General features: G+C 40.4%; 1 protein-coding gene across 3 annotated transcripts in view; it reads left to right on the top strand.

The window, feature by feature from the left end:
- Positions 1-23,486, top strand: part of NSMCE2 (NSE2 (MMS21) homolog, SMC5-SMC6 complex SUMO ligase) — a 209,599-nt gene that overhangs the window by 33,065 nt on the left and 153,048 nt on the right. For all 3 annotated transcript variants that reach the window (XM_045895892.3, XM_045895893.3, XM_064587892.1), the window contains exon 3: positions 3,556-3,662. In XM_045895892.3, the coding sequence (XP_045751848.1) occupies positions 3,556-3,662 (107 nt within the window). The remainder of the gene's footprint in view (positions 1-3,555; positions 3,663-23,486) is intronic.

Here is a 23,486-nt window from a genome sequence, read left to right as displayed (position 1 = left end):
TTAATTTTCAAATTTATTAAATAATGCCATGTGAGAACATTGAAGGAAGAGATGCTGTAATTCTTCATTAGTTCCCAAGAACACTAAAGCATCATTCTTGCCCTCAAATGGGTTAAAATCTCTTTGGAGAAATGAGACAAATGCACATAAGAAGTTAAGAATGTTTATGGTTGAAAGTGCCAAAGTATCAAGTATAGTTGTTAAGATAAATTAAGGAAAGGAGGAGAGATCTTTCTAGGCTGGCATGGTTTAAAAGCAGGTAGGGCTTGAGTTCAGCCCTTGAAGGATGTATAGGATTTAGTTTGGTATAGATTTTTAGGAAGTCTTTCCCATAAGAGTGGGGGAATTTTGGTAGTGGGATTATATTTTGGGCAGTAAAGGGGCAAGGAAACTTTGGCTGGTCAGTCCCTCCACACCCACCCCATCCCCAGTTCACTTTTTAGTCAAAAGCCAACTCCCTGTGTCTGTGTTCATTCCCAGTTCCTCTTGAATCCTTCGGGGATTTATTTGGCCTGTTTCCCTTTTTCATGCAACACCATGCTCTTCCCTCGCCTTGATTGTTTAGTAGGGCAGGACACAGATTCCCTATGCCTTCCGTAGTCAGGTGTTTCTGAAACATGAATACAAATCATGGTTTTAAGAGAGATTATTATTGCAATAGGGAAATAAAGGTTAACAAGAAGAACAGCAAGAATCACCGAAAGAATCTTAAAATGTAAGGTTGCTACTCGATAGGTACATTCTCATGGTCTGTCTTCCAGATTCCTTTTGCTGTGGGACTCCTTCTAGTTCATAGGTCTCTGGTCTCCAGCCCTGTTCTGTGGTGGACGGAGACACTGACTTTAACCAGAAGTGACCTGACCTGGCTCACATCCAGGTGGGGCGTGAGTGTCAGTTCCTCTCAGGACTAGCTTCCTGATCTTTTCTGGTGTTTTCCCTCTTGCCTCTGGCTGCACTCTTCATCACTTAGGTCCTTCAGCCTGTCCCAACATTCTTGGGCCCTGGAGCCTTCGCTGAGGCTGCAGGAAGCCCCAGGTGACTTCCAAAGATTCTTGCCTTAGGCTTGGTGCCATCAAACCTGACCCAGCCATCACTTATTTTCTCCTTTGCAGGCAAGGTCTCCTTGGACTTGTAATTTGAAATTGCCATCTGGTTCATGTCTTGCTAGCATCCTTGGGACCTTGATAATGAGAACCATGATCCCATTTGTTTTATTTTGCAAACTCTTTTCATAGCATTTTTAATGTCAAAAGCACATTTTTATGTGCTTTCAAAAATAAACTCATTTAATTCCAGAGGGAGATTGCCAACATTATATCGATTTCCACAGATTAACCAAATACAGTAAAATGCCTGCCTTTATGTAAGTCACAAACCATCATATTAGGATATAAATTGCTTAAAATTCTCTTTCTGATCATCAAGTAATTAATATGATTTTTTTTTTTAAAAGATTTTTATTTATTTATTCATGAGAGACAGAGAGAGAGAGGCAGAGGGAGAAGCAGGCTCCCAAGGAGCAGAGAGCCCGATGCGGGACTCGATCCTAGGACCCTGGGATCGTGACCTGAGCCGAAGGCAGACGCCCAACCATCTGAGCCACCCAGGCGCCCAATTAATATGATTTTTAACGAACAGTTGCTGTATGCATAGCAGATACATGTTGCTATCAGCAACACCTAAACAGTTTGTCTCCCTTTTTAACATTTGGACATTTTCACAACATTGACCTGTGATTGATGGTCTGACAGTTTTATTTGTAATATGACTTGAGTCCTTTCTCATACACTATTTTGTTAAAAATGTTGTATTTAATTTTGGGAATGTAAATACAAATTTTTCTTTGTAAATACTGCCCCCTTCCCCCTCCTCAAAAACAAAAAACCTTATATTGGGATATATATATACAGTCTGTGAAGTCTGGGTGATATAAGCCAAGAGACATCTACCAGAAGCAAGTTAATCCAGGAGATATTTTCTGAAATGTGTTTATAATTGACTATTGTAAAATTGAAGCATAATTTTAAAGTCTAGGACAATCACTTTCAAAAGCCAGATGTAAGTGCATATATTATTTCTTGACTTTGGGATGATCTGTCTTATTGTTCTGTAGAGTAGACAAGAAATCCTGACATTTGTCTGAGCTAAGGTATTTGAATGGAGAATCTTTGAGTGTGTGCATTCCCAAATGTGACTAAGTCAACTTTACTAAATTCTTTTCATTCAGCTTTTTTAATATTAAAATTTGTATTATTTCGTGTTCTTGATCTTCCCCTATACTTAGAGCTTGAAAAAAAGTTTAAAAGCACTTAAGAACATTTCTTTGCTTTTTCAATCTGGTAGTCACTCCGTATAGTCTCCTGTTACGCAAGGGTATTTTAATTTTTTAAACGTAGTAAGCATAATTGTTTCATACTCTGATAGATAATTCCAATATCTGAAACATTTGTAGATCTGTTTCTGCTGATTCTTACTCTTGGTGTCTTGTTTTCTTGTGTTTTTTAAGGTTTGTAAGGTTTTTCTGTTGATTTTATTTTTTTCCCCCTGTAATCTGCTCATTCTCCTTCACAATTATTTGTATGGATTAATTGAGGCCTCGGATAAAAATGTCTTCTTCAGAGGGGAGTGCCTGGAGGTACTATTTCAGAGTGAGACCACCTCACACCAAGATCAGGGCTTGGGTTCCCCGGACCACTCAGGTGAGGGGAACCCAGGCAGCAAACCCAGGACAGCTGGCCTGTGGCCATAGGTTTTCAGAAACAGGTTTGTTTTCTTTCTCTCTTACCTGTTTTCTGCTCAGTGGCCAAGGCCAACCCTGCTGCAGCCTGGAGGAGCTGGGTGGCATTACTTTGGTTCCTCTGTAATCTGAGGAGTTAAGAGACCCAGCTGGCGTGGGGGAGGAATGTGACTGTGGTGTTCTGTGCTCTGCCTTGCTTTTATGTTTTCTCTAGATTTTGCCCTAGTTGTTTCTGTCTTGTAACTCTCTTGTTTTTAAGGAGTTTCCTTCCTTCCTTCTTTCCTCCCTTCTTCCTTCCCTCCCTCTGTCCCTCCCTTTCTTCCCTCCCTCTCCCCTCCCTCCCTCCCGTCCTTCCTTTATTTTAACTGAGTGTTTTTCTGGTTTTCAGTAGAATTGGTCCACATAAGCTACTGTACTAGAAATGGAAATCTTTCTTATTTGATCTTTAATAATCCCGTGAGGTGCATGTGCAGATACATGGCCGGGCTGCTTTAACTGAAAAGGAAAAACTAAAAAGGAAACGGAAGCCGAGAGAAGTGTAGTGGTTGATTTATGATCACACAACTAAGTGGCACAGCTTCAGACTCCTAAGTCTGAGTCTACTTTTTTTTCCCACTCCAGCCTTTGAGCTTTCTTCTACTGGGTGTATTCTCAGAATTTTGAATGAAGCAGGCCTATGTTAAGGAGGTCTTTAAAAAATATGCAATACCTTTTACAAAATTGTTTAGATCATTGACTAGTAAGGATTATATTGGAACAACTTTTTCCAGAGATGGCATTTTAAATGGAAAACAGTAATTGCTTTCTTTTTCTTGCAGCTGAAGTGAGTAGTGAATACAGTATGGACAAGGCAATGGTTGAATTGGCCATGATGGATCGGGAACTAAGCCATTATGTAAAGGCTGTTCAATCTGCAATAAGTCATGTAAGTTTATACCACTCACCTGGTAATATTTGGTTACAGCTCACTGACCTGAAAACAGAAACACATCATCAAAATTCTTCTCTAGCCTTTAATATTTCCTTATCATTACTGTAGCGGCCGTTAATTTCTTCTTAATTAAGAAGTCTATAGAAAAGGAATCTTAAGTAGTTTCCCAGCTAGGTCACCTAGGTTTATTTAGAATATTACATCTATTTTAGATTTTCTTGCTGGTTTTTTTTTTTGGTCTTGAAATCTTTAGTGTAAGCCCCCTTCGAATGTGAGTAGATTTTTATAAAACGCTAAAAATTGCATAGAACATGTTTTTGTTGTTATGTTTGCTGCAGCATACCATTTAGACCAGGCTTAGTTACTCATTCTCCAGCTTTAACTAATATGCAGCTATTGCAAAATTCATAGGATCAGATAATATGGGAGAGTTTTAGAGCAAGTTTAAAAATAAAGAAGGCTGACATTTTAGTTTTTCCAGAAGCCAAACTTATTTTTGTTGACTCCAGCTGTCACAGGAACAACACATAAGGCAGTTAAGGTGGGAACATAGCGACATCCTTTTCAGCAGTACTGGGTTGAGTAAGAAATGAGCAATATGATTGCAGTAATATTTCTGAGAAGTCCTTTGTCCTCTGAGCAGTGGAAACTCCCCTTTGAACTGATTTCAGATACCTGTGTAATAGGGTGTCTTGTACTTCTGGTTTCTTTATTTGCCTTTTCTTACTTTTATCTATGGGAAAATGCCCAAAATCAAATCTTTTAGAAGATTGGCTACTGTTCAGTGGAAGATAAATTTTTAAAAATGGTTTATTACTTAAGCTATACTTAAATGAGCATTACATAATTATATGTTCATAGTTACATGAAGTTCTTTGTTTTTAAAAAAAAAATTTTTTTTAGTGGTTAGTATTTATTAAGTATAGGATTTGTGACTTAAGAATATCTGCTTATATCCAAGAAGTAGTAAACTCATTCAGCTTGTAAAAATCTGATTTTTTTTTTTACCACTGTGGCTGTTAGTCCTCGGACTGTGAATATTCCTTCCATAGGAAAACATGAAAGTGATCTCGTGTTGGGGCATTTGAAAGTGGGTAACAAAAAGCACTTAGACCAGAAGTTTTCAACTCCCGCTGCCCCTCAGAACCAGCCTGTCCCTATTCTAATGAGATTCTGATTTCATTTCTGGAGCAGGATTGGGGCACCAGTGTTTTTTAAAAAACTCATTCTAATATGTATCCATGGTTGGAGACCACTGACTTAAAAGAACAAGGCTGACTTTATAGAATAAAGTATGTTTGCCACCAAGATCAGAGTTAGGCCTCTTATATAGATCAGTCCTGCTTTGACCCTTACATCCTATGGAGGTTATTTGATAGGCCTTTCTGTCTTTAACTTTGATGTGCAAATGTAATAGCACAGTGTACATTATAGATAAGAAAACAGATTTTGGAAGTTAAAGAACTCAATATGAATTTTTTCACTATTAAACTCTAGGAATCACAGATGTAGGGACATAGTGGGGATATGACATTTTGAGGGAAATAATTTTACACTTTTCATATACTATGCACTCTACATACTTAGAAGTTATGGACATTGTTATCTTACTGCTTATTTCAGTGAGGGGTAAAGAATGAACAGCAGCTTGAGAAGGGCTGGAATGGTACAGTTCTTTAGGAATAGCAGTGGTTTAGGGATCGGAAACTCTTCCAACTCTTCTACCCTTGGTTCTTCCATTTTCTAAGTTATGATCGTGGGTCAAGAAACGTAACCTTTAGAAACCTCATGCTCTTCATTTATAAAATTCTTGGCCTGCCTATTTCATAAGATTATTATGTGAAGCAGATTAGATACTATGTATCAAACCTTTGACATTCCTAAATTTGATGGCAACCTAAGATACTGGGTTTTTGCAAACTCAGACTTCCAAACATATTCCTTAAAAAGGTAGAACAAGATCTTTCTTAAAGGCAAGTAGTACTTCCATTTCTATAACATTTCCAAAATTCTGACCCTACCGTGTGGTTTCGCTGTTGAATTTTCATGTAATCATAGAAATTAAAAAAAAAAAAGTTTTTTAATCATCATGGAGCGTTAGAGTGTATTGTTTAAATAGAAGTCTCTCTCCTACTCTCACCTTCACAGGATTCTGAAGGTCACACACCTCTGAAAAGGTTTTAGAAGTTTATTTGGGAACCTTAGGGGTGTAGATCCATTTACCAACAATCTCTGGGAAGTCCCTTTGGCATGCAGCAGAAGCTCTCAAATTGCCTTTCTTTGTCCTCTGCGAAAACAGAGCTACTATATTCTACAATGCGTGAAAGATTTTATTTAGAATCGGTATTTCTTTCAGTGCTCTTCAACTTAAAAATAAAAATAAAAAAAATTAAGATTTTGTCCCAGCTAGTTGATAGAGGGGAATATAATGCAGTGATCCCTAAAAAAAAAAAAAAAAATCACAGTCTGTAAGTCCTTTATTAAAACTTCCAGCATACATGGGTGTATACCTGTCACAACTCTTTAGAACATCACGTCAAACCACAGAGAGCTGTGTCTGAACTCTTTGGAGACTCAGTCATCAAGCACACACATGACGACAGTACTTTGAAACCTGTGAAATGGCACCCAGACACCCAGTGGTACAGTGACTTCTTTTCTCACTGGGACCGCCAGGGAAGAACTTGTCTCACTTTCACGTTGAGAACAGTGATGTTCTGAACATTACGCCTGATGACCTAATGTTTTTTCCCCTGATTTCTAAGCTTTTATTATTTGAGTATATTGAAGGGGCACCGTTGTTTTCATTGTTCTCAACAGGGGGCTTCTTGTTTTCAAACATTCACTGAATAAATATTTACTAAATACCTATGTGCTAGGTACTTCTAGGTGCAAGAAATAGGTCAGTCACCAAAGCCCACATGACCACCACCTTCAGGATGTCTGGAGTCTAGAGAGAGAGACAAACATTTAACAAAGAGCAATCTTAGGTAATGACTTGTGGTGTGGGCAAGAAAGGGAAAATAAAGTGTTCAAGGAGACTTAACTCAGGAGCATAATACTGCTAGGGGGTTGGGGAACTCCTTCCTGAGAAAGTGGTATGTAATCTTAAGATGAAAGTCAAATGAGCCTCAGCATGGGGATCATGATATATAACTTCTCTGTCTTTGTGACTTTTACGTGAAATGGAAGCATCTTTTTACTGGTTGTGTCATTGTTAGAGTTTCAGACAAGTTGAGAAACTAGGCCAGAGAAAGCCAATTTTTATATATAGAAAGTTTAAAATATGCAGAATAGTTGAGTAACATGCTTAAGGCTGGTCAGTGATTAATTCATTCACAATAGGAGTGCCTACTATGTGCCAGAAACTGAGTAGTAATGCAAGTCATGGCAGTAGTTGATTTAAGAATCATTTTATTACTGATATTCTGCTTCTCAAGCCATTTCACTAGTCGAGCAGGGGTTATGCCTCTCAGAGTGAAACTTTGAATTGGTATTGAATGAACAGTGGTAATGCTGTGCGTTTCTGTACTGTGTATTTTAGTGTTTATGTGATTGTTTAAAATTAAACCTGTAGTCCCATCTTGGGGCTTCAGATTCCACAGGATGGATACCAGTTTGGTTCAAGAAATCTTCAAATCTATTTTCAGGTATATGTTTCTCCAAATAAGAGATGATCAAGAGTCCAACCACTGTCATGGCGATGGTCCTTGCAGCTTTGTTATCACCTTAATTCTGGTGAAAAAGGATAAGCACCATGAAGCTGAATGATAAATGTCCTAAGAGGCTCACATTAGTTCCTGACATTATTAGCAGTCAGGGATAAAATATACATCCTGTGTGCTTTTTGATGAGCAGTCCAGTCCTAGAGCTTAGCAGAAGTAACCTACAGTATGAGATTCATATTATACTTTGGTGTTTATTTTTTTGTCATGGTGCTTAATTGTGTAACTTTAACAAATTTTAAATCTTTGCCATATTTTACCTGTATACTGTTCTTTTAGTAGGTACTGCTTCCGTGTGTTAATTTATTGGAAAATCAGAGTATGTGTATTTTCCTTACTTTCCTCTGCTACTATTTTCTTCTGTGCTACATGCATCTTATAGATTATATAAGATTTTCAAAGCATTTAAATTGGATTGCTGCCATGTATTTGTTTTTGGTTTCTTAAGTCAGTGTTATTTTATAACAGTTCCTACCTGGGGAGGGTAATTATTTTTGTTAACTGAACAGGAGCAACTAGGTGCTTGATTGGTCTACTTGTGTTGTTTCTTATAAATCTGTTTATGGATATGCCTTGTGTACTGTGGTTTTTACTTGATAAGCTAACCTGAACATTTAATCTGTCCTTTCAAACTAATATGGTGAGAGAAGAGTAGAAATATACCTCAGGTAAGCTGTTGAAACCAACACAATCTTAGGTATAATAAAAGAACAAGGTGGGTCAAAGGTATAGCTTACCTCAGCCTTGTCATTATGCAACTACATGGTTTAGAACGGTTTTTGACATATCACGTCCCTATGCTTCCTCACCCTTCACCCTTCATCAATTGGTGAGCTTTGCCTTCTGTAAATCTTAAAGTTACCTTAACATCCACCACTTGAACATGAAATCATATGAGGTATCTTGCAAGTTGGGAGTTACCATTTTAGTTTAACCAGATTTGGGGAGCACTTCTCCCTTAGAAAGTGAATGTTTTGTAGTGTCTGAAGGAAGTTTCAGGCCAGAGAATATAATTTATTAGATACGATCATCTACCAACTAAATGTAAAAATGTACTCCACATTGTGAGTCATTGACAAAAAGGAGAAGAAGGGGAAATTAGTTTGGAGGTTAAAAAATTTGGGGACAGAAGATTCCTGAGCATGAGAGAAAATACTGTTGTCAGCAGAATAGCAAGAAGGTGAAAGATGATGGTGGAAAATAGTGAAGATTTCTTGCAGCCATTTGGGAAGGTACTGGAGAAGACCCTGTTTTCTGCTCCCTGTCCCCAACACTTGACACAACAAGATGGTGCGTGGTCTTTTACCACCCTTCTCGTCAAAAGTTTCCTAATGCTTCACATATGAACCTTTTTGTTTTTAGGAATGTTGCCCAGGTGTGGGAATTAAGCCGGGGGAAAAAAAAAGTTGACTTTGGGTATTCATTCTTTAGCCACTTGGCCCAGAATATGTCTATTTCTATGAGTACTGGTAATTAATTTCTATTCTGGTGCTTTAGAACTTCTTCTGCAGTTATTCCCAAATTAAGATTGTGTTTGGTAGCATTTTGTCTAATACACAGAAAGTAGGTCTGGATATAGTATTTCACTGACTGAGTTACTTCTGTAGGAAAGAACTTAGATCTGAATCTTCTAGGTCACCAAGTAATGTAGCTGCTTATAGGTGAACATTCTGCTCTGTGCTATAATGAGACTGATTTTCATGGGTGGTTTATAGAAATCCATCTTAGTGTTTTGTAGGTATTAAGTGTTGGATTTTATTCGGAATTATAAAATGTTTACACTCTACTGGGACTTAATGTGTCTCTAGTGCAGCATTTTCAAAAGTTTCCTCTGTAATACTGATTAATCAGGATGTGAATAAGTATAATAGGAAAAAGGGATTTTGTGGTCAAATAAGTTTGGGGAATGCTTGATTAAAAGAATTTCCTTAAAGACTCCAAAGCCTTTAATATGCTTTTATGCATTGTGATTTTCCAAAGGAAGTACATTTACTAATTTCTTAAACTTCTTTAACTAGAAAATCTCTTTGGGGGAAGGGCCGATGCTCCACAGAACCCAGTTTGGGAACTACTTCTATAGTCTCCACCTGTTTATGCTACAGAGGATGGGCCTGCAGTTTGCGGCAGTTTCTCTGGCATCCAGGAAACTGGGGAGTGCATCAAACTCCCTATCTGAAATTCCGGAATGGACCTAGGAGATGTTTCTGTGTAGATTGGGAAAGGGCCAGGCCTCTGAAAAGACTGTGCGTTATTCCAACAGTGAAAAAGAGGAAGGAAAAGTTTTTTAAAAATATGCAGTGATTGCCTGGTTCTCAGAGTCTGTGAAGTAAACAAGACCCCTGCATGGAGCGTTGATTCAGGAGAGCGGAGGGAAGGAAATGTTTTCCAGGAAAGGAAGAGAGGAGGGTACAGAATAGGCAGGAGGGACGCAGCAGCAATGTGGGCAGGAAAAGCATCCAGACCTTTGAAAGGCCTGGTTCATGACAGCACTCCAGACGGACACTGAACATCTGGGCCTCAGTGGCCCCAGGCAGTCCCGGCAGCTAATTACTTGTGTTATTTAAATGATGTGAGTGTTCTTTAATGTAGCCAACTCCTATTAATTTCTGATGTTGAGTGTGGTCCATGTATAGCATCAAGCCCTTATTTTAGATAGTCACTTTAGCTCCTTCCATATCAAACGTTTCACCGTAGTAAGTATTAAAAATAGAGCTGAGATTGAGGCCGTTCCCGATTACCTAGCAGTGGTGCTAGTGGGCAGTGGAAGAGAGGCAGGGAACTAGATTGAATGGAGGCCTGGATCACCAAATGTTAATAAGGTTCACTGTAAAATGAATGCATTTTCAAAGTGTGGCGTTGAAAGCAGTTGTTTATTAATCTCACTATTAAGTTGTTCAGTTCCTGCCAGTAGTATGCTTGGTCTAATGAAGGTACAAAAACCTCTGGACATGTATCTACAAAATAGCTACAAAATAGCATTAACAGTGAAATCCTCCCACAGAGACATTAGCAACATATTTAAGAAATTCAGAGTGAGGGGAAAAGAGCCTTTGCTTAAATTCTGGCTTTTCTCCGCTCTAGCCCTGAGCCTCAGTTTCTTCTTAAAGTGGGAATGATAGTACAAGTTGTAGAGTTCTGGTAATGATGGAAAATGATAGCATGAGAGCACCTGGAATGGTTGTACTAATTTATAACATGGCCCAGGGCATTTCTGTAAAGGAGAAGTCCTTTCCTTTGATCAAATTTCAATAGCATCTGAAAGGGAGTTTTGAGTTAAAATTCAGAGAGGAGATGAGACAGTAGAAAACCACCACTGGGAAAGGCCAGAGATTATTTCTTCAGAGGTTGAAGGCAGGGCCTCTCTCCTTAAAAGGGGTCTTGTGGTGGTGGGGACAGAGTGGGTGTTGAGGGGAGCTTAGTCCTCATAGTGGTGTGACCAGGATGTGTTGGGTGGAATTGCGGGGACGGGGTCCACGCGGAGGCCAGTGAGCAGCACGGCGTTGGCCGGTTGGGTTTGAAGTTCCCTGATCACTAAGTCTATACAATGTCTGTAGCAATGAGAAAGAGATTATATTTCACATATGCTAGTTGGTGGTGATGAGGGGGATTCATACTAGAGCTAAGAACCAGACAACTGAGTAAAAACTTTGGTAATTCAGGAATAACTTCTGATGTTTTCTTAGATAACCAAAAATCACTTAAAGATGTCAGCAAGATAGTTCAATAAATAACATAATTATATACCTATGTGCACAGAGAAATAGTCCATGAGCTACATTTCCATCTTTAAATAATTTGTGTTTATTAGTAGCACCCATTTGAAAAAATAGCAGGAGAGGAAAATGCATTGGATTTATTGCTCTGATGTGTCATATGCAAGTTGTCAGCTATATTTCACATGTGTGATCCCCATAAATTGTTGACAAGTGAGAGAATAGAAAGAGGATAGGGGAGAGAATATAAATAACGGGTTTTATGTTTTCCCCAAGCCCTATGCGAGTTTGCGATTGTATTGGTAAGGAAAACTCTTGTTCTGACGTGGCGCCAATGCACAGTGAATTATCACTGAGAGTAAACTTTTTATTCTGTTTCTTAAAGCATCAAGCCTCTGGTGATAGTGGCCCTGTGTCTTTCATTCTTTTGTGTCCTGGCCAACTCAAATTTTTAACCACTGGAACTTTTTGAATTTCATTTCTTTCTGGGCTTTTTTTTTTTTTTTAAGGAAAATTTTTTATGTCACATAATACAGCATTCTTTAAAACAGTGAAAATCCTTATGTTCATTTCTCATGGGCTAGAGTAATGCGGTCAGTTGTGAACAGTCTCTAGTCTATCCTGTATTTCATCTTAAAAAAAAAAAAGATTTATTTGTTTATTTTAGAGGGAGGGAGGGGGGAGGGGCAGAGGGAGAGACTCTCAAGCAGACTTCCCGCTGAGTGTGGGGGCCCAACATGGGGCTCGATCCCAGGACCCTGAGATCATGACCTGAGCTGAAACCAAGAGTCAAAGGGCGCTTAACCGACTGAGCCACCGAGGTGCCTCTATCCTTTGTTTCATCTTAAAGTAATCATTTAATTATCTTTTAATAGCAAGTGATATTTAGAAAGGCTGAATCCCTGTTACTTAAAATTGGACACAATAACCAGAAATAGTTTAATATGATGGCATCACACAATTGATCTCCATACATCCCTTACTCGTGTGCTTTCTACCTTCCCTTCGGCTGACACCCAGGGTCCCCCGGGCTTCAGCGGCCGCCTTCTCATTACCTCAGCTGTTTGTGGTTCTTGGAATGTTACTGGTACCGAGGAACAAACTCTCTCTACCCATCACATTACTCTCTGTCGCCCCGAGGTTTATTTTAGTCCCCAACATGTAACAGAAGCCAAAAATGTCACATGAAATATAAAATAAGAACTTTAAGTGGACTAAATCCTGGGTGTGCTTAGAGTGTCCCTCTTGTAAAATCAGAAATTAAATTTGATGAGTAAAGCGTGGTTACACCGTGTTTTAAAAAGCCCCAGCAGAAACATCATATGCACAGTGTTTTCTTAGAAGAAATTCTTAAGATATTACTTAAAGTGCCTATAAATAATATAGATGAAATTAAGGTATGTCCTACCACATTTTCTGTAATGCTAATGGAGTTGCTCTGCCAGAATAGGGAATTCAGGTGTTTCGCCTTTGTGGCGTAAAATGTGTGTGATCCCATTACGATGGTAAATTGCTGGGTGTTAATTTAATTGGATTGAATGATTGAGGTTTCTTAGCACTTATCTCCTCAATAGCCGTGTGACCTTCAACAGGTTTGCAACACGAACTCAGTAGTATCTGTCCCTTCCTATCTTGGACTCATTTCTTGATTATACCCTGAGATACCGCATGTAAAAGCACTGGGGAGGGAAAAGTGCCATATAAAGGCATGGTCTTGGCGTTCCCTCCTGTTAACTTTTTAAAAATTTTTTAATTTTTTTAAAGATTTTATTTATTTATTTTGAGAGAGAGAGAGAATGAGAGAGAGAGAGCACATGAGAGGGGGAAGGGTCAGAGGGAGAAGCAGACTCCCCGCCGAGCAGGGAGCCTGATGCGGGACTCGATCCAGGGACTCCAGGATCATGACCTGAGCCGAAGGCAGTCGCCTAACCAACTGAGCCACCCAGGCGCCCCTTCCTGTTAACTTTTAATCTCTTTCTCTTACCACAGAAATGCCCACTACACGGTGATTTAAATCACGGTGAGCCCTCCTAAACCACCCGAACCCAGTATTAATGGTAAGGGGTCGCTTGTGTCTTGTTCCCTCACATTTATCTTCTCATCCCACAGCCTAAACTGGAAAGGAAGAATGTGTAAAGTTTTACATTCACTTTTTGTCCTTGATTTAGTCATCTTTTTGGTAAATGTTTATTTCTGTCTCCCCTCCCCACCCACCTCCCAAGAGTTTTGCATAAATCTCTTGTAACAGTTCAACAAGTGACTCATGTAGATGGGGCTCGCTCTGTCCCTGAGTCACTTCATTATGAAACAGAGTTGAATATCTATATTTAACAATGAGGAAATAATTTAAAACAATTTATAATTTCTGATCTGATCATGTTAGTGACTAAACTCATCAACAGTGAAGAAGGAAACTAATGAAAATTCACAACGCTAGACCAAATTAGTCTAAAAGTAAAGTCTGAATAAATCACAGTCACCTTTACTTCTTTCTCCCCCTTTCCGGAGTAGTTGGTGTTTGATTGATAAGAATGTTGGTCTGGGAAATTAAGATCTGGCTTCAAATCCTCATTCTGCCATGCGGTGACCTTGGAAAAGTCAGGCTAATTCTGTATTCCAGCTTCCTTATTTCTAAAATCAGAGTGATAATAGTATTTGTCCTGCATACCTCACTGGGTAGTGGTAAATAAAATGAGATTATAAACAGGAATGTGTTGTGGACCTCTCCCCCACAAAAAAGGTGAAAAGTAGTTCTATAAGTTATTACATCCCGACAGTTCCTGTCTGACATTTCATGTCCAAATGGCCACAGGACTAAAGAGTGAGGGATACTTCCTGATTCTGCAAAAAAAGATGGGAAGGGAGTCTCTGTTAGCTCTTAGAGCTGGGAAGAGGAAGATACATTCCAAGCGTTTGGATTTCTGAATTTAATCATGGAACACCATCTCCTCTATAAATACCATTCTGGGGCTAGGGTTCCAGTGTAGGCAAATTTTTAAAAATGATTTAATCAGAGTTAATTGTGATCCAAATTATATAAAGTTATAACAAAGCCCATCTATAGTATGGGTATCATTTTGTGTTTAAAATGTTCTGGAAGATTTAGCTTTGGTCTGGATGATAATGAATTTATTTCTCTTCTGGCTTCCCCGGTTATTTGATATTTGCCCAGGGCTATTGATGCTTTGCTTAAACCAGATTTGGAAATGTCCCCTGGTCAGTCCCCTGGTCAGTCCCCTGGTCAGTCCCCCTGGCCCTTTGACTAAAAGTCTGAAACCAATTTCCTTCACCCCAAGTGAGGGGTGAGAAGCCCTCTGGGCTTCTTGACCTCTTTAATGATCACAGCAACCCTCCAATTAGGAAGGGTAGATGTGATGGACTCTGAGCCTCAGGGAGGTTAGGGTACGCGCTCAGGTCACAGGGTTATTCTCAAGAGGTTATTCTGGTGTTTTTGTTTTTGTTTTTTTTAGAAGTTCTATTTATTTAAAATGTAATCTCTATACCCCATGTGGGGCTCGAACTCAGGATCTGGGGATCAAGAGCCACATGCTTCTTTGACTAAGCCCGCCAAGTGCCTCTGAAGCTTGGCGTTTTTTGAACGAGTTTACAACCTGTTCAATTACAACCTGTAATTGAAGGCTCTTGCCGTGCCTCAAGACAGATGGAGTTCATGGAGTTTACTTTGAGTTGTAGATTTCTTGGGATTAAGAATGCTTTTGTCTAGTGTCCCTTATAAAGTACGCTTCTGGCTTTAACACCTGTCTTACTACCAGCTGCCCAGAGGTAAAGGTTTGGGACATTTTTTTTTTTTTTTTTTTTTTTTTTTTAGATTTTATTTATTTGTGAGACAGAGAGCATGAGAGGGAGGAGGGTCAGAGGGAGAAGCAGACTCCCTGCCGAGCAGGGAGCCCGATGCGGGACTCGATCCCGGGACTCCAGGACCATGACCTGAGCCGAAGGCAGTGGCTTAACCAAGGTTTGGGACATTTAGTCGAAACAAAAAGTGACTCTTCACATTGATTTGACTTGGAAAAGGGAGGGATTCAATTAGTAATAAAGAACTGCTTGAGGAAAAGCATATTCTTATATGTAACTGTTTTATCAGAAAAAAGGGAAACTTTAGAGGGCCCAGTATTATTGACTCTTCTAATTTGTCTGTGTTATAATTTAAAAGTGGCAGTGGTGTGAATATGAAGGAATTTTAGGGATTTGAAATAAAAATGAAGTAAATCTTTTTTTCCAGTTGTTATAGATGCTTTATATTATTAAAATATTCAGTCCTTTCGGGCGCCTGGGTGGCTCAGTCGTTAAGCGTCTGCCTTCGGCTCAGGTCATGATCCCAGGGTCCTGGGATCGAGCCCCACATCGGGCTCCCTGCTCTGCAGGAAGCCTGCTTCTCCCTCTCCCACTCCCCCTGCTTGTGTTCCTGCTCTCGCTATGTCTCTCTCTGTCAAAAAAATAAATAAAATCTTAAAAAAAAAAAAAAATTCAGTCCTTTCCATAACAAAAGTATACCTAGCTGACATATCTCTAGCGCTTGTTCAGTTGGCTTTAACTCAGGTAGAGGAACTTTTTTTCTTCTTGCCAGATTAGCCTATAGATTTGTTCATGATTAATTTCTTTTTAGAAGCACTGAGGGAGAAGTCTCTCCATGGTCAGTGTGTGGCATTTTATGGAACATGTAAAGAATGTTCACTGGGATAGTGGAAAGAACACTGCAGTTGGAATCAGGAGACCCAGCCTCACCCTTGCTTCTCCACTGCGTAATGGATGACACTGGGCTAGTGACTGGTCTTCTTGAAATCCTCGGTTTCCTTACCTGTAAAATGAGGGTAACACATCATAGGGCTGTTACAAGGATTAAATGAGATAATATAAGTAAAATGCTTCATGCCTTCACAGGAAGTGAGGTTTCACATAGTAGGTATTCAGAGTAATTGCCTCTTTTAATCTCCGTGCATAAGGTTGTTGTGAAATTAAATTGGGAAACAGAGTATGAAAGCTGGTTTATAAATGTTTAAATATCATCTCAGTGTCAGGTGGTATTTTCCATTGACTGCTCCCTTCTTTAGCACTTCCAGAGCAAAATGTATGGGAGAATGAACGGAAATAAGTTATGGCTAGAAGAGCTGGGTGTTACAGGGTGGCCACCAAGTCTGGGAATGTAAGTGCAAACACAATATGTGGCTTCATTATATAATATTACACTGCATTATAAAATAGCATTATCTGTGTTTCCAGACTTGGTGACTACTCTGTAGCCTCAGTTCTGCCCCCTGTTAGGTGTTTGTTTCAGGGAAGTTATTTAATCTCTCTGGGCAGTGAGAATCAAATTATGTAAATTATTCTAAAAAGTATTTTATAGACTATGAAGCATCTGACTGGTTTTGTCTTGGTTATGGTTTTAATTTTCCTGCATATAGTGGCTTTTTGATTAGCTTTGTGATGGATGAAATTCATTTTCATTTAGTCAGGAAACCTTTCTCATAGGAGATGAATTGGAAGGCGAAAGGCAATTTGATAGCTTTAGTAGTGGGAAGTAATTTCACGTATTAGGAGGCCATATTAATTATAGAGAAGGCAGCATCAGAAAATTTGATAGGCTGCTAGACCAGAGTGAATGGAACCCATAAGGATAAGGAGCATTAATGCGCTGCTGGAGTATTAATAATTCCACAGTCCTTACTGTGTTGGGTGAGATGTGATAACTGGGGGAAAGATCCAGCTACATACCCGTGGATTGCCCTCATTCCATGCTGTAGTTATGTAATATGATATAAAGACAAGGGATTTGAAGTCAGACGTTGTATTTATCAGAATCTTTGTGGTAATTAAGAATGTTAGAGGTTATGGATTTAGAGGGAAAAATGTAGTATTTCCAAAATAGATATTTTGCCTTCTTTTTAGTTCCCTCAGTCCTACTAAATAGGTTTTCTGATGGCTACTCAGCAAGAACAGAAGGAAGAAAACAACTGGCATTTCCCTTTCTTTTAGATGATAACAGAAATGGTGAATTCGTTCTTTCGGTTATTCAGGTCCTCTAGTTCACGGAGGGTGTGACCGGAAGACCCAGAGGAGACGTGTTACATGACAGGGATGCTCTTGCTCCCAGTGCCATCTGTTAAAGGCTGGTCTTCCTGGTTCCGAATGCTCAGAGAGAATGTGCTTCCATGAAACTTAGCATTCCCCATTCTCCTCTCAAGTGTGCTTTCTTCAGGAGAGCTAACACCAAGTACGTATACCCCTCCTCCTGCCGTTTCCCCTCCACACACTCATACAAACCCTGGAGCAAGGAATGCTTCTCTCAACTGTTCAGATTCTAAAGCAGGGTGCCTCTTTACCACCAGATAGCCCCAGTATCACCAACCACCGCTGACTTGTATGGGAAAGGGAAGCTTACCTAAATGTGTGTCGGAAAATTGAGGTCCTCAGTAATTAGGGCTATTCTAGGAACCTTGAATTTGATGGATGTACCACAGAATAAACAGGTAGGAAAGGGCATATAATATGGACTTTGTGTACTGAGAGTTGCACTGAAAGAATTAGAAAGTCAAAGAGACTAATTTGGTCTAGGGTTGTGAATTTTCATTAATTTCCTTCTTCATTGACATTTGAACAGAGACCTGAAGCGAAGTAAAATTTCCTAATCTGTAATGTAGGGATATGTTAGTTCTTACCATAACATGGAAAAAAAATCCGTGAACTCTTGTATGTAGAACGCAGTGTTTCTTACATTAGAAATGCAAGTGTTGGAGACAGTTTCTCAGTTCCACCTGCCCCCATGTCTCTGAGGAGGTGAGAGCAAGGAAGGGTAGTACCTTAATCCTTGATAGGAAAGCATATGCCGACTGGGAAATGTCTCTGTGACACGTCTCTGTGACTGTGTCGAAACCAACCTGAAAGTCCGTTTGGTTGTTCAAAGGTCTCCTTAATCATGTAGTTAGAATGTTTCATTTGATAAGCATTACCTCGCTTATCATTTCAAAAACTGTTAGAAGGATTTTTGAAATCACTAATTGATAGATTTAATTCCTGTGTGACATTTATTTATCTCTGTGTGGACTGCTCATGAATTTAAGCTGCCCTTCTTAAGAGCATAGCCTCCAGATCACAAACTCATGATTGTGGTGAAAGGTTGCAAAAACACAGTTCTTTGTGTTGACTCTAAAATAATGTGAACAGGTCCCTTTGACAGGCTCGGGGGAATGACTGCAATCTCAGCTTCCTTTAGAAGGAGGGAGAAAAGAAACATCGGGAGAGGGGCGGAAGAAAAGGGAAAGACTCGTTCTTTTCTGCCACTTGCTCTTTTTCAGTCTGGACATTTTTCTTCCCGGTTACCAGCTCCGCTGGTTCGTGCTTCCCACCTCCGCTCTCTCTGTTACCGTCACCTGTCTGGCATGCATGGCAATAAAAATACGGCATTTTTTGGGTGCCGAGTGTGTCTGACGCCATGCTGGCACTGTATACACGGTGCCGCGTGTCCTCACGACAGTCTGTGCGGAGGATGATGGAACGTTCTTGGGGAGGTGAGGAAGCTAAGGCTGACAGTTACGTGACTTGCTCGAGGTTACACACCTTGTGAAAAGCTCAGGGGCTGTAGTTCGGTCATTTTCTTACTTGACTTTCCTGCTATTGATAACCCCCTCCCTCCTGAAGTGTTAAGTTCCATTTATGACCACACATGTCTGTTTGTTCTTCTAGCTCCTGGCCGCTTCTCCATAGTCTCCTTGGTGAGCCCTCCTTAGGTCTCTCCATCCACTAAATCTTTGTATTCCTACTTGTTCTTTGACCCTTTTCTCTTCTCACACTACACTCTCTTCTTGAGAGATAGGTTCTATGCTTGTAACTTGAATCACTGTCTTTGTGCTGCTGAGGCCCAAATCCTTATTTCTGTGCCCGGACGCTTGTCCAGGGATCACACTGACATCCCCACTTGCGAGTGCTTCTTAAATTCAGCAGGCATCAGGGAGAACTTTTCCCCGTGTTTTCCTCCTGGGGTGCGAGAACTTGGTGAATGGCGATAACATCCACTCAGCTTCCCATACCGGAACACTGGTGATCCTCCTTCCTCCTCTGGGCTCCTCCCAGCATGCGCTCCATCTCCGGACTTGACCGACTCTCAGGTGAGTTCACCGGTCTCATCCCCACCTTGGGCCTTAAGTCTCCGATGGCGAGTTTGCTGTAGCGTTTTGCTCCCTCCCAGTGTTTTCTGTCTAGTAGCCCAAGCGATCTTTCTACGTTATAAATTTTTGTTATTTTGCTCGCTCTTTACACAACTTTACCTTCTTCAGTTATTCCTTATTACTCTTAGGATTAAATTCAAACATCTTTACCTGGTATATACCGCTGCTTATTAACTCTGTAGTCTCACTTTTTACCATTCCTTTATGCTAGTTCTTGGAATGTTCTCATGTCTCTGGCCTCAGGACATGTTATTCTTTCTACTGGGGGTGCTCTTCTCTCACTTTGAAATGGCTAGCGCCTTCCTACCCTTGATGGACTTCGCATGGCTCCTTTTTAACAGCCCTCCCTGACATGGCCTGATCTCTGTCGGAAGTGTGTTACTCCCATGTGCTCTTCTAACAACAGCACTTAGTCATTTTTCACAGCATTTGTAGCTCTACCCTTGCCTTCTCTCTAGAGCCATGTCTCACATCTGCAGCCGTCTTCCCATTTCCACTTCATTTCCTACCCACTGGCATTTCACTTTCAGTCTTCCAAAACTAAACTCTTAATTTTTTTCTTTTCCCAAACCAGCTGTTTCTCCAGACTTGTCCACCTCAGAAGGTGGCATCTGTACTATTTCATGCAGTCAGGGCAAAACCAGAGCCGTCCTAAGTTCCTTCCTTGTTTCACAACCTGTATTCAGCCCATCAGTAAACCCCGTTGTTTCTACCTGGAGAATGTATTTAGAATGTGACCGCCTCCGACTCGTCTGCTGCCGTCACCCCGATCCATGTCGCCGTCACCCTTGTGTAGATGACTGCAGTGGCCTGCATCTACTTGGTCTCCTGCTTCCGCCCTTCCTCCCTAAAATCTGTTCTCATGACAGCCGGAGTGGTCCTCTAAACAGAAGATCAGATCTTCTCACTCCTGCCCAAACCTTCCCATCTCTCTCTGAATAAAGCTTAAAGGTCACACACTGGCCTCTTTGACCTGTCGCACCCTCCATCCATCATTACTTCTCACCTCATCTGCTTTTACTTCGCTTCAGGTCTCTGTTCAAACGTCATTTTCTCAGTGAAGCCTTCCCCGACCCTGACCGTCCACCATAGGTGAGGTCACCTACCCCACCCTGTTTAATTGTTCTCCATGGCACTCATTATCATCTGGTTAATTATTTTATTATTTTGTTACTGATCTCCCCAACTAGAATGTAAACTCTGTGAGGTTAGGGACTCGGTCTCTTTTGTTTACTACTGTTTTGCCAGCATCTGGAGCAGTGCACAGCCCCTAGTGGGCACTCAGTAAGTATTTGGTGAAGTCTAGGGTAGCAGTTAAGTCATGGACTTAGACGTTTAACAGACCCGCCAATGCAGTGAGCCCCAGCCCCAACACTGGCGAGTTCTGGGACTACTTGGGAGTTACACCACTCCTTAGCCTCAGTTTCCTAATCTGTAATGTAGGGATATGTTAGTTCTTACCTCTCAGGTTGTGCGTTTGTTTGGAGGGGGGATTAACTAAAATAAGTCAAGTGAAATGCTTAGCTCAGTACCTTGCCCATAATAAACTATGAATTAAGTGCTCTTAAGTTGCTGCTGCTGATTCTTATCCAGTGACATTTAGTTGCTTTTCACTTGTCCGTCTCCTCCTCCAGACCTTAAATTCAGCTGAATATTAAATTTGAGGAACTAAATTTTAAATTTTATTTAATTTTATTATTTTTTTTTAAAGATTTTTTAAATTTATTTATTCATGAGAGACAGAGAGAGAGAGGCAGAGGGAGAAGCAGGCTTCCGCAGAGCAGGGAGCCCGATGCGGGACTCGATCCCAGGACCCTGGGATCATGACCTGAGCCGAAGGCAGACGCTTATTAACCATCTGAGCCACCCAGGTGCCCTAAATTTTATTTAATTTTAATTTAGATTTAAATAACCACACGTGGGGGCACCTCGGTCTATTAACTCTTGATTTCGGGTCAGGCCGTGATCTCAGGTTCCTGGGATCGAGCCCCGTGTTGGCATCTGCTTGAGGATTCTCTCTCTTTCTCCCCGCCCCTCCTCTCCACCTCCCTCTAAAACAAGTAAATCTTAAAAAACAAAACAAAACAAACAAACCTACATATGGCTAGTGGCTACTGTATTTGAATTTCAAAGGTCCAAATTCTTTAAATGTATTAATTCATTCAATATTCACAACACCCTCTGGCTTGGGTAGAGTTTAGATGAGGAAATGGACTTACTGAATGGTTAAGTAACTTGTCCAAGATCACACAGCTAGTGGGAGACAGAGCTGAGATTTGAAGGTCAAATCTCTAGGTAATCTGGTTCCAGGGGCTATGCTGGCACTTTCTACACTGTACCTCCTTATGTCTTTCTGAAGAATTGAAGTTCCTGGCCAAGGACCAACATGATGTCTGTGTTCTTGCTGCAAGGGAGGCCAAGAAAGCAAATTTCTGGTTCTACCCCAGTAAGGTGTCTCTCATAAGGTGGGAGATTCCCCAAACATAGGAAGACTGTTCAAAAGGTTCTAGACCAGTGAGCTTGGCTGCTCAACCTCTGAGTATACTTTTCTTCCAGACTTAAATTTGCAAACAGTGGGAACAATAACAAAATGCATCCTACTAACATACTGCAACTCTCTCTCATCTCATCACATGCTCTCTCTTTCCCCAAAAGGTAGAATGATCAAACATCTTATTAGTTACTCTTGCCAAGTCCAGGATATTTGGGCCATGCTCATTTTTGTTGTTGTTGTTGTTGCTGATCCATTATCGTACTCCAACTTTCTATAAAATATTAGGAGAAAAGAGAGAAATTAGTTAAAACCATAAATATGTATGTGTCAAACTCAGGAAGACACATGCATGGATACTTCTGTCTTAGCTTTCACCATTGGTCCTAAACCCATAGTTGGTATTTTTAACTCCTTTTCTCCATGACCCGGTCTATGTTTTCTTTGCCCTCAGCCAACTCTCAGCTGATTGTAGGTTTTTATCTGACTGGAACACCTCGACATTCATTCCTGGGGTATCTGTGTTCTTGATGGTCCTGCCTGTATGGAGTTATTTCTGACTTCCATTATCTTTTACCATTAGAAATGGCAAACCCAGGAGGTGTTTCATGCCCCTGACTCACACCTCCCTTTTCTCACTCGAGAGCAGCCATCCTCTTTACCCTTGATAATCAAGATTCATTGTTCCAACCAGTTCTGTAACCCTCAGTTTTTGTCTGTCTTTTCAGTGTCACGAGGAGCTCAAAATTGTTAGGTTGCAGTTTAAGCTTCCAGATCAGTCTAGGCTTTGTTGAGTCCTTTGGTGAAATCACTCTTCTCTTGGGTAATGAAGACTGTTAAACCAGCAGAACTAGAGTTGCAGCCATGGTGGTGGTGGGGGGGGGGGCGGAATGCAAGTTGGTCATTAGGTGTGATGACAGGGAGAACATGTGTATTTGTCCCTTGCTTCTTGGCCCATGTGTTCTGGCTACTGGAGAAACAATGTCCTATGTTATTCACTGGTTATAGGCATCCTCTGGGACATTACTCTGACCTCATGAGGTGTTGTCTCCCATTTAGCACTGGAGCTGAATTTCCAGTAAATGATTTAGCATTCTGGAAGATCATCTTTCTGGGTAATGGGGTACTTGGTAAGATCAGAAAATCCTGTTAGCATCAACCCATTGCTGTACTTTTTTCACCGCAAAATCTTGAATGAAATACCATAAAGATAAAAAAGGCGTTTAGTAATTCTGTGGATGACGGAGGCCTGGCAGACAAGAGGGGCAATTTCAAATTCAGAATAAGTGTGTTTTCATACAAGAACTAACAAATGACCACTAAAGATTTGAGGATACATGCGTGCAATCAAGTATGTCTTCATAAAATGAAGATGGAGTATAAAAGTTCATTCTGAGTTGTTACTTGGAGGCACAAGCAAAGCAAAATTAAGTTGAAAGGGGATTCAAATGAGTTCAAACCATTGGTCATTGACTCAGTATGACCTTGGACAAGATGCTTAACTACTGTTAGCTGCCCATTCCTCACATCTTTAAAACTGGGATAATGATACTTGTGTGTATAAAGCTTTGAACCACCCCCATGAAAGGTGCTGTGCAAGTGCAGTGTTTGTGAATAACAATAATCAGCATCCTCTTACCCTCCCAGGAGTGTGACCTGTGTTTAAATTGAGCAGTGCTTCAGAAGATTGCCTATGAAATGATGTC

This window comes from Mirounga angustirostris, unplaced genomic scaffold (assembly GCF_029215605.1).
Source record: "Mirounga angustirostris isolate CCGP_5_RB_7025 unplaced genomic scaffold, mMirAng1.0.hap1 SCAF_4, whole genome shotgun sequence".
NCBI lineage: Eukaryota > Metazoa > Chordata > Mammalia > Carnivora > Phocidae > Mirounga > Mirounga angustirostris.
This window is presented reverse-complemented; position numbering and strand designations above follow the sequence as displayed.